This window comes from Salminus brasiliensis, chromosome 2 (genome assembly GCF_030463535.1).
Source record: "Salminus brasiliensis chromosome 2, fSalBra1.hap2, whole genome shotgun sequence".
NCBI lineage: Eukaryota > Metazoa > Chordata > Actinopteri > Characiformes > Bryconidae > Salminus > Salminus brasiliensis.
In genome coordinates, this window is record NC_132879.1 from 23776965 (window position 1) to 23788882 (window position 11918).

Below are 11918 nucleotides of genomic sequence, written 5' to 3' on the forward strand. Positions count from 1 at the left end.
GAGAGAGAGTGAGAGTGAGCGAGCGAGCAAGAGAAAGGAAAAGGTATAGCTTCCAGTATAAAGAAGAGCAGGCCCTCTCTGATGACGCTGATACTTCCATGGGAAGAAAGACGGATGTAACTTAATTTAAACGACATGATGCATGTGCCAGAACGCAATTATCCCATTATCCTGTCATCCGGCACCTCAGAGGATGAGAACGGAGAGGAGGGAGAGAGATAAGGGATTGCATTCAGAGCTGCTGCCGATGCATGTGGATGCCATTCCAGGTGGTGACAGGGCATGGTATACATCTTCCACCATGTTTCGTGTTCAAATTCACAAATTCAGCTCTGCCTGTACTGCGGGCATACAGTTACAGCCTCACATTGGGCTTTCCAGTGACATAGCGGTGTAAGGTTTTGTCCTACTATAGGACATTTGTTTTTAAATTCCTGGCAAACTTTATTCACCATTTCGATTTAAAAAAAGGCAGATTAGTTAGGCCCTGTTGGGGCTGTTTAAATTTTCCACTGATAATTGACTAGTTAAGTTTTAATTAAAAATACAAAATAGATAAATGAGAGCATTTCGATTGCCATCAAAATAACAATACTAAAAATAAATAAATCATTCATAACAATCATAGTCCAAAAGTACCTAACAGGTTAGGTGTAAAAAAATATGTTTCTTGCAATTTGCTTTATTGAGCACAAAAATGCCAGGGTTTTTTCAAAACATAAAAGCTATTAATTCTAGCATTCTTGTTAACAAGCTATATGAGAAAATTTATTGTATCAAACATAGTAATTTTTAAATAATTTTTCATTATTACATGGCCATTTTTACATGTTCGTATGTCAAACAACATTTGCATCTAAAATATCATAACATCTTTCAACTCCATTAAAACTTTGAGTTTTTAGTATAAACCTCATGTTTTGCTAAATATAATCTATAAATAAAACTGTAAGATTTGTGTGTGGCCCTCAGTTGACTTGAATAATAAATAATATGCAGTTGTTTTAAATAACATCACAAAAGAGAAAGTGACATAATATGAGCCTATTGAGCAGCCAGGAGCCAAAAAAAGTTTATATATGTTATACATGTTATTTATTACTTTTACACTGTTAATGTAATTAACTTGACCACATGGAACAAAATGCCGCCATTTTAGGATTAAATTGACCACACCATGACGTACCACTCATCAGGTTTCATAGTATATGTTGCTCCCAGGCATATCATCAATTAGGATTTTATGTCTGAAGTGGGAAAATATGTTTGTTATTTCAGTTTTTGTGGTTAATGAAAATGTTGACAAGTGCAATGTGGAATTGGCACCCGTTAGGCAGAATGACAAAAGTATTTTGTACAATCTTCCAATATTTCCTAAATAATACTTAACTGAAATACTTTAACCCAACTTTAAGAGGCAAGGAAACATTAATAATGGAATGCCTGGACACTGATGATTAGTTAAAAAAAAAAAAGCCACCCATCACTTATCTTTGGGGACAAAATATAATATCTGAAAGAGTTTCTTTGTGTATTTATGATTAATTCCATAGGTAAGCACTGTGCATAAGTATGTGTGTGTGTGCGTGTGTTTAATGAGGGGAGGCTGCACCCCCCCCCCCCCCCTGGGAGCAGGAGTTGAGCCCTGCAGTCATAACCATTGGCTCCCCTTGGCCGGAGAGGCATCTGGCGAGTAATCTCTCTGAAAGGCGATCTACTTCTCCTGCCGGACAGTTAATGGGATTGTTTCTGTAACACCTCAAAGACATACACCATCTTGAGATTATATCAGAGTGAGCTTCGCAAGGGGAGCATCAGGAGCTAATCGGCAGTGGGCAGAGAGCTGGACTTAACCTATAACATACATGCTAACTAAGGTAAAATATGCCATCAAAGTGAGGCCACTTCGGAAACAAATGAAGAGAGAAACAGTCTGAAAATGACCATCACACTTTTCTCTCTGTGTACACATCCAGTTTGAATGCTGAGAAGTGTGTGTGAGGGGGGGGTTGTTCCAGATACAACTCTATGATGACCCTGTCAGATGAGTGATTGAGTTGAGGAAGCTGGATGATAGGTGTTTCCTTGCACCACCGAGACAATGGGAGGGGTATGGGAGAGAGAGAAGCCCGGGGCAAGGACAGCCTGACAATACCACGCAGTGTTTGGTGCAGGTAATGGGAGACAACTCCAAACATCACACTGCCATGGTCTGCTCAGGGCCTACAGACCCTCCCAGTGTCACGCTCAGATGACCCGCCCATCCTCCACTCTTTTGTGTCACACAAAGAGCGGCGCAGGATGGCTTTCCCCCTGATGTCAAACAGACAGCTGTATGTCATCCAGGTTCAAGGTGAAGATATGGTGTATCGGGTGGCACGCTCATCCTCCCTTTCTGTCTCACACACCCATTCACGTGACTGTTCTATCACTTAGAGCCTTTGGTTCCTGTGATGTCTTTGACTTGTTAGAGGAGTTTGGACATGGACCACCACTTCATCCAGGGAAAACAATAATACAAAAAAAAAAACAAAAAAAAAAAAAAAAAAACTGACAATATGAACGGAAACTGTATAATAACCTTCTGCAAGGAAGCTGCCAGGCACCAACCTTTTAGGGGTCTCCTCTCACAAGGAAAAAAAGAGAGAGAGAGAAGCAGCTTCTATTTAAAAGGTCAGTGGTGTTTTTTGGTCAGGAGTCAAGGGTGAACGATAAATTAAAACTCCCATGCGTCAAAGGCGAGGGGTCAGGAACCTCCCGTATATTACATTAAAGCAGGACAGATGACAACCAATAAAGGTAAGTAAGGAGAGCAATGGCAGCTCCAAGAGTTCCCCAGGCCCATCGATCCATCCCTGTTGATAATCACCTTATTTTCAATTTAATTTGCCAGTCCTTAAAAAGGCAGAAAGTGACTAAATACGAGGACAAGGGGCAGCAGAGGCTCCGCTTCCGCAGAGAAACTACGTCGCGACCTCTGCACGGTTCAGCCAACCGTCTTCATTTTAATTAAAAATCTTTCAGGACGGGAAGAGTTATGGAAGTCTCGACTGGAAAATAGTTGGCGGTTGCATGAATGAAATATGGCGCACCAAAATGGGAAGAGACATAAATATGGAAGGCTGAAAGCCCACGTTAAAACTATCCAAACAAAGTCCCCGCTCAGACTGCCTTCGCATGCTGCAAAGGAAAGCGGCCTGCCAGAGCTTTGAGGTGGTACTCAAAATAAGGACGGGTTGGATGTGAGGCCTAGGAGTAACATTTTCGTTACTAATTAGAGCAGAGGACAGGGCTGATTAATACAGGGACAATTTCACAGTGCCAACTTTCTGCAATAATTCTCTCCCAGCGCAAATTTCTTTCACTGTTATACATTGCGCTCCATAACTCTCCGAATAGAACTAAATCACAACTTGGATTAAAGTAGGTTAATGAAAGAAATCATTTATAAGTACATGCAAGCCAATTTAATCCATTACATCGTTCTAATTTAGAGTCAAGTTCACGCGTCAGTCACACCTTATACATACTGCAAAATTCTATCTAGCACTTGCTTGTTTGCCACTCTGTCAGGCAGAAGAATGGCCAGCAGTAACTGGTTAATGATTTAGAGTGAGGGGGACATTAAAAATTACCCGCCCGGAAGAAAAAAAAAAAAGGTTCAAATGAAGGAGGTGTGGAGGCCAAAGGTGCAGCATATAGCACCAACAGTTGTCAGCTACACAAAGAGCCCAGTGTGAAAGCCAATCTCATATTGCAGAGAGCGGGTCCTTGTTAACGAGAGGCATCCACAGGACAGGCACTCCGTTAACAAAGACAAGCGGGTGATCTCACCCCTCCATCGTGTCACTGAACTCTGTTGCTGTTGGTTTTTGTCACGTTCATTTATTGCCCCGCAGACTCAACACACAGTCAGAGCAAAGGGGCAAACGGCTTGGGGGGAAAAAGGAGGTGGTGGTGGGTGGGATGGAGCAAGAGAATGCTTTGCTTCCTAACCTTGACCGATACTGAAAGTCATTAGAGTACGCAGTTATAAAGCTACACATTCATGTCTTTTAATAGGATTTACATCTAAAAGTGTAGTTCCAGATTTAATCCATGCTTAAACTGCATGCTTATTATTCAGTTATTATTTATAAGCCGAATTTCTTAACTACTATGAACCTACGCACGTTTTCCAGTCATTAGGGTGAAGAACTGAAGCATGGGCACACATACAGGTTCCTTACAGCTGAACGAGTCAAGTGTCACCGGTTAAGTTGGGGGTTTGGGGTGACTGCTGGGTTTGATAGGGTACTTACCACCTCTTCATCAGACAGCTCTCTGCCCTGGATGCTGCTGCTGTCCCTCACTGCCTGCTGGTGCCTCTTGCCCTTGGTGTGACTGAACAGGTGCACTTCAGAGGTGATCTGCAACGCACAGGTCAAAGGTCACTCTCATGGGCATAATTCTAAAAGGCATCCAGAAGCCAGAGAGACACCTACACCTCCAGCATAACGGTGTCAACTTCGCAATACGTTACCGTATTGTTTGCTGTGCCGCACTTCTCGGATAACTCAGACAATTGTTACTACCTCAAGCTCACTTCAAAGTTAAATATGATCCCCAAATCCTGACTGACATCTGCAAAGTAGCACGACACCTTCTAATAAAAGCCAGAACATCAGAACAGGATGCTCACAATGGTTGAAAAATATCCAGAACAATGACAAAGTTTTAACTCATGGGCTTCTGAATTCATTTCGAGCCCCAGGCGCCGTACCTTTTCTTAAAAAATCTGGATCAAATAGCAACATTTGTGGTTTCAGTGACACCAGCGACCAGCGCTCTTCCACGGTGGCCTGGTAAGGAGAAGAATTCCGTGTAGACTAGAGGAATATAACCACCAAATAAATTCCAAGCCCAGTGGTCAGAACTTTAGTTTCAACCAAAAACAGCTGCAGGTGTGGGATGCTTGCATTGTTTGTGTCCTAGCTTTGGACCAGAGCCCAAGCAGGATGGCCTGTGTTTAATGTCATTAAGTAGAGTGCTTCCCACTGACCTAAAGATGATCGCTGGAGTCACTGGCTGGCCAAGGTCATCTGACATTTTAACAAGATTTCATTCTCCCCCTGGTGCTTAATCTGATGTCCGTTTGAAGCTTCAAGGTGTCTGGCCTCTGTTGCAGTGAAAGCCAGGCCGTTCTTAGATAAATGCGCCTGCTCACTGATTTGTTGCCCGTCACTGGAAAAGCATGATCATGCCCAGCCCATAAATCTCCAACCAAAGATCAAGTTTAATTAATGCAGTTAAATCCTCATTTAAATGCCTTCTCTTCCAAAATCCTCTGAATCACCTTCCACTCAGCAGTTTTTGGGGCTCTAGCTGCCAACACAACAGGAAAAGGGAAAAATGCCCAAGCCAGTAGCGTTTAAACACAAAGTGGCTATGCATGCATGTGCAAAGTGATTCAAATTATAACAGGTTTCTATCAGTCAACATCAGTCTTGGAAAATCTCTTGGAGATTCAAGAGAGCCTTTCTTTTTTTCCCCCGACAGACATATTTCCACTTGCCTGACTGAATCTGGACATGGATAGCACATTCCGTTTACACTTGTGTTTCAACGTCTCGGAGGACATCCTGGTATAAGAGGAAGAAATGCCTGGTACAACATTGGGAGCTGGGGCACAGCAGAAACATGGTGTGGTCCATGACTGTGAAGGGCACTGGTTAGGGAGATGAAAGGGAAGGCTTATCGACCATAATCATTCTCACCACAACGCTGCAGAGCGAGCACTGTTTCTTGCGTTCGTAGGGAGTCAGTTTGGGTGCATAGTCTGTATTGGCGTGTCTGCCACTGCTCAGCTCAGCGGCCTTCTCCTTCCTCTGTTCAATCTGCTCCATGTGCCTGCGGCTGCTCTCATCATGCTGCAAGACAGTAGGCGCAAGGGAAAGGAGGAGTCAATTTTTTAGAACTGCAATCAGAAGAATATGTGCTACTGGTTAAGACAAAGGCCCTATTTAGATAGGTGAGAAGTCAATTGCCTTCATTTGGATCTTCTTCTGTAACTCCTCCATGGCCTCCTGCTGAGCAGCACTGAGGGCAGCCAGGCGCTCCTCGCGGTCTCTGCAGAGAACATGCGCCCATACCCACAAACACGCAAACATATAGATTAGATTTTTTTTTTTTAAGGGCTTAGTGAATCAGCAGGCATCCTCTTACATAAGAATTGAACTCAGAAATAGTTGAGAAGTTATTTATTGTGCTTATTAATCTCTGAAACTTTAGAGGATTTTACTAAAACAGTTCTAATTTGTAATTTTTCCCCATTTTTTAATTTTCTACAGCCCTCTGCACTCCTCAGTCTACTCTTGTGTTTTTGCTGACAAAGGCTGCTGCTTGTGTCCTGGGGGGTGTCCTGACTGGCCGTGTGCCGGTGCAGACCTGGCTCTCTCCCGGGCAGCATCCTCTCTTGCTCTCTCCTTCTCCTGCCGCTGCTGCTCAATCCGTGCCTCCTGCTCTCTCCTCTTCATCAACAGCTCTTCCACTCGAGCCTGCCGCTCTGCCTCCAGAGCCCGCTTGCGCTCCTGACACACATATACATAAAAAAAAAATAAAACACAGAAACAAGAAATCAGATCACAATTACAATTTTTTTAGAATAAAAAAAACAAACAAACATCCAAAAAAACACAATGCCTAAAAAAAAATCCTTGCTGGAGTAAGTATGGGAGGAGTACATTTGAGGGAAAATGGGCATAAGTGTCACACCTGCACAGCTTCATCTCTGGCTTGTTTCTCCTCCTGCCTCCTTTGACGCTCCTCCTGCAACTCATTGAGGCGCTGTTCATACTCATTCAACTTGGCCAGAACATCATGCCTCTTATTCTGAGCCTCCAGCGTGTTTATGAATGCAATCTCGTTCACCTACAAAAGCCACCATGTTAGCCTGTAGCGCATGTTTACGTCCATTCCACTTTATATAAGTTTGCTACCAGCTGGTACCAAAAAATAGTCGTGTCACGTTGTAAAGAACAGATCATGCTATGCGTAAACGTGGGTCGGTGTTATGGACCAATGTACTAATTCAAGATCCAGAGTTCATCTGTTGATCCAAATAATGAAGCTTTTTGTACAAGAGATATGTGAGTAAAAATGTTTGAATTACTCTTTTTTTATTATTATTATTCTTTTTCATTATTCTATACCTTTTAAAGTTCTTTACTATCAAGTGACTCTTATGGCATTACTGAAAAAATAATTTACATCTTTATTTTGAATATATTCTTTATTAAGAATATAGGTCACTGAATATCAATAACTATCAATAATCATTACATGGATTTTGGGCATTGCTAGTATTATGGGTAGCTACAGTTTGTAAATGGCGTTCTAAACCTTTGAGGCAAATAAATAAACCACATCAGTGAAGTAGAATTGTACCCTCAGTATTTCAGTATCGTTCACATTTTAATCTTGAAAACCTACTGAATTAAGGAACTTACAAACATGCATCGTTAATATGACGAACGTTTAATAATGGCCAAAACTATTTTATCACCTTGGCATCCTCTTCTTGAGCCTTTTTCACGATGGCCTGAAGCTGTAGCTCCCGCTTGAACTCAGCATGGAGCAGCTTCTCCTCCATCATCCTCCTTCTCTGATCCAGCAGCTCCTCTTTCCACTTTCTCACCTCCTTCTCCTGGGGGACAGAGAGCAGAGGGAGGGCTGAACACAGGTCACATATTACAAAAACAACTTCCCTTCCACTCATTCCAACCCTTCCAGCCATGCCAGCATCCCTCAGTCATCACATCCTTATGTTCTTAACACCTGCTTGCTAAAGAGCCTATCGCATGTTAATATTCACCTTCAAGCATGAGTGTGTAAATATACAAGGCTGTTTTAAGTTTCCCTCATCTCGTGTAGAACCGAGGAAACGAAAACAAACCAGTCTGAGAGCGGCTTGTGAAAGTCATGTTGCCGTCGTGTACATGTTTGACATTACGGCCTCATCGGCCTGTTCGACTAAATTGACAGCAAAGGTGTTAAGTGGCTGGATGCTTCAGACAGAATCATCTCTCTGTTCCCAGATGGCTTCAGACAGGATGGTGTGGCTACTTTCCAGGTATTGGGACTCACTCTCTCTAAAAGTTTCTGCAGTTTGTGGGTCTTCTCCTCTCTCAGCTTGTCTCGCAGCTGCTGAGCTTTCAGCTGCTTCTCTTCATGTTTCTTCTTGGACTCAGCTATGGTTCTGGTGACAAAGATAGAACACATTTATCAATTTCTTTTGTGCAGCTGCTCTTGGAAGATGTCTCCTGGACGCTTTTAGGAACTTCCTTCAGTTAAGGACTAAAGAGAGTTAACTAGATTAACTTTGGTAGCAGAGCAAAAGCAAACCAGCACACCAAATCTCTCTTAATGTTTTATCTGCCCACATTGTTCCCTCCATCTTCAACCACAAGAGACAATTTATATCCGATAGGATGGTTGGATGATTAGCTGCGTCCGAGCAGGGAACACAAACATGCAGAGCAAGCACACTCCAGGGCCAGGGTTGGGAACCACTAACGTTTTTTTTAGGGTTTTTTTTTTTTGGTTTTGGTTTTGTATTAAGCGAAGATAACCTCATGAAGGTGTCTCCTCACCTTTTGCGGGATGGCGAGGAGAGTTTCTCATGCATATGGATGCCATGGCCAGGCGGACGAGACGGTTCCTCCTCTACTATGTCTCCCCATGAGGTGCTCTGACGCCAGGGCTCACGAGCTGCCCACAACAGGAGAAACGGTGAAACAATAAAACTGGAATCAAAACTACCATGCAGTCACAGGCGTATGTCTGTTATTGCTGTGGAAAAAAAGTCAGTTTGTACCATCATAGTCAGCCAGCATGTCACTCCAATCTAGGTTGAGTCCACAACCTCCACTTCCAATACTTGCCTACAGGGCAAAGAGAACAAAATACCAGTGAAGACTTCTGAGGCCATTGTTTAAAACAAACAAACAAAAAATATAGCAGTGTTTCCAAGTCAAACCATAAAAAAATGCTCTGCAAAACAGCTAAATGTACAGGAAAAAAAAAAAAAAAAAAACTCTAGGATGGAGCCCTAGGATGGAAAACTATATTTACCTTGTTTGGGACATGCCATGAACTTCAAACACTGTTGTGTCCTCTTATAAAAGAAATATTCCACATAACCAATACAGAACTTTAAAACGGGCCCATTTACAAAAATCTGTCTTTTATCATCTCTCCCATAAAACGTCTACTACTTTAAAAACAAACAGGACAACATTAGGCTAGGACTATGGCACATATCACAAGGGGCACTCAAGTGCTGAACCACTCAAGGAAGCCAAATCCAGAGATGTGAGCGGGCATGCACACTAGGCTAAAAGCTAAATCGGCTTCTTCTCAGCTAGCTAACCACACACTATACCAAGAGGACACAGAGACCACGAAAATAATCACAAATGTTCTTGTTACATTGTTAAAAATGTATGTTATGCTATGCTACAAGGCTTCTGTGGGAGGTCACAGTAATGTAAACCAAACAATACAAGCATCATAGAGGTCATAGATTTTTTTTTTTCCCCCACAAGCCCACCATAAGAGGACTATCATTGTGTTTCATTAAGCGGTAACAGGGTGGTAAATAGACTTGTTTATTAAAAAAATAAAATAAAATATATATTTATTTATTTATATATATTTATTTTTTTCTTTATTCTCCCTTACTGTGCTTAATATTTCTACATCAAAGAACAACTCAATGTCTTTAATAAATGCATTCTGTGACACCTTAAACCTTTAAAGTCTATTAATGTAAAAGGGAGCATTATTTATTAATCATATATTATATGTCTTAATGCAATTCAGGAGCAGATTAGCTGGCTCATGAAAGGTTCCCACGATGGAAACGGCAACAGACGTTTTCACATAACTGCAAAGAAATTTGTGTAAACAGGGAAAGAGTGTTTTCCTTACAGAGAATTCACTCTCATTGTCGGTCTCCAGTTCATTGTTCTCTGCCTGGATCTCTCGAGTCAGTTGCTCCTCTTCTGCAATAGCACTGGCAATGGCCTCCTCGTTAGCCTTCTCTAGCCGGTCAGCCAACTCCTCCTTCTTAGCCAAGACCTCAGCCATGGACTGGGGCTGAAGACAGGCCACAAACACACAAACACACACATTCATGTACTCGCCACATCAAACACGGCCGCAAGCAGCACAAGTTCTCCAACAGGGAAGTACACTACAGTAGTTGCCAAGTTGCCCATACCAAGCCTCTCACAGCATGCCACAAGCGCAAATACTCTCAGGCTGAGGCATGGTGGAAGCAACTTTCTACTGCCTCTAAATGTAGGCCATATGATGCATATGATTCAGAAATACATCAAACTCATATGCAAATGGTTTCAGTTTAGAAAGTCAATGTATTTTTTTTTTGAGCACTGTATAATACAAAGTCACATTGGGCGTCTCTATGATGAGAAACGAACAAAAAGCACAAAATTAAAAGTCAAAACTCAGGCACAGTCCATAAACACACATCAATCACAAAAACCACACATGGGGAAGCATAAAGTCATGCAATACAAGTCCACTATGAAGATGAGGAGATGGAGGACACTCAGGTCCTACCATGCAAGCACTCACTGTTTACTGTTTACAACCGAGATTTCTCACATATAGTCGTGTTACCACCTGCAACCAGTGACCACAAATACGGTATCAGTTTCGAAGTGAGTAACGCCGCATCACCGGATCTATATACAGCAGTTTGATGTATTTTAGTTTGAGGCATTAAAGTAGCTTTCGCACCTGTGAGTCTGCAGGGCTCTCGATGACTAGCAAATCACTGAAATATTTTGAAAAAGAATCCAGGCTCCTACCATTACAGACCACGGCACTTGACCCCAGTGTCTTTTAAACTGGCGAGTGAGCAGAATGCCAAGTGTCAGTTTCAGAGGAACCGTACAGAACGACGAAGGCCCAGCAGAGCAGCGACCGGTGCAACACTTCATCCTAATGAGCATAATGAGAGAGAGATTTCTCTCAACACTGCGCCTGTTAGTCTCGAGCAGGAGTCTAAACAGAGCTGGGCTTATCTCAGCCACCCATTGAGGTGGTGTCTGGACCTCTGCAGCAGTAAGGCCAGGTTCCTATATGATCTGGGCTTAGATAGCACTCCCCCTTGGCCATTTATGCGTCATCCATCTCTATAGTTTCAGACAGGCTTTGGTGTGTTGTTGAGAAATGGATGACAGTAGCTCAGGCAGAGAGGAGGGAGGCTTTAGCCTTAATTAACCCCTGAGAGGTTACATGTGCCAGAACTGGAAGACAGGGGCTAGTGAGAAAAAAGCCATGTCAGAAAAAGCAGCATATCCACAGTAAATACTACTAAATACTACTGACTGAGCTCATGCCTGGACAGGAGTGAATCGAGGCAACTGGTAAGACATAGACATTTAAGTCAGCTGTTTCCAATCTTGGTCCTGGAGTACCAATGCCCTACACATCACACCTGATCCAACTAAATAAGTAATTTACTAACAAACTAACTCATTAACAAGCCCGTTCTTATGTCAACTGGGTGAGTTTCAGAAGAAAAACACTGTGCAGGGCAGTGACCAGGACTAAGGACCAGTGATTTTAGGGATTTTTGGCAGGCAGGGCTAGACACTTCCTGTTGCCCTGGATAAGTGAGGGATAATATGGATGTACTGTAAGTGGCAGTGTTGGAACATTGTTCCCAAAAATGGAAACATTGACTGTTGCTTACTACCTGTAAATACAACACACACGTGCCATACACACCCCTGAGCGCCAAGGCACCAGAAGCATAGTTGTTGCAGCTTTTGGAAATCTGATTTTATGATTTAAAGAATAAACGAGAAGGTTTGCTGCCTCAAAATCACAGTATTGATTCAGCTGCC

The 11918-nt window shown here is 42.5% G+C and overlaps 1 protein-coding gene across 8 annotated transcripts in view; it reads right to left on the reverse strand.

Annotated features, from left to right (window-relative positions):
• Positions 1 to 11918, reverse strand: part of scaper (S-phase cyclin A-associated protein in the ER) — a 95352-nt gene that overhangs the window by 55661 nt on the left and 27773 nt on the right. For 7 of the 8 annotated variants that reach the window (XM_072671041.1, XM_072670995.1, XM_072671053.1 and 4 more), the window contains 10 exons: positions 9970 to 10137; positions 8855 to 8921; positions 8631 to 8748; positions 8125 to 8236; positions 7544 to 7684; positions 6754 to 6909; positions 6427 to 6569; positions 6027 to 6108; positions 5757 to 5909; positions 4302 to 4409 (listed from right to left, as the gene is read on the reverse strand). In XM_072671041.1, the coding sequence (XP_072527142.1) occupies positions 4302 to 4409; positions 5757 to 5909; positions 6027 to 6108; positions 6427 to 6569; positions 6754 to 6909; positions 7544 to 7684; positions 8125 to 8236; positions 8631 to 8748; positions 8855 to 8921; positions 9970 to 10137 (1248 nt within the window). The remainder of the gene's footprint in view (positions 1 to 4301; positions 4410 to 5756; positions 5910 to 6026; positions 6109 to 6426; positions 6570 to 6753; positions 6910 to 7543; positions 7685 to 8124; positions 8237 to 8630; positions 8749 to 8854; positions 8922 to 9969; positions 10138 to 11918) is intronic. The other variant, XM_072671030.1, reaches the window with a different exon arrangement.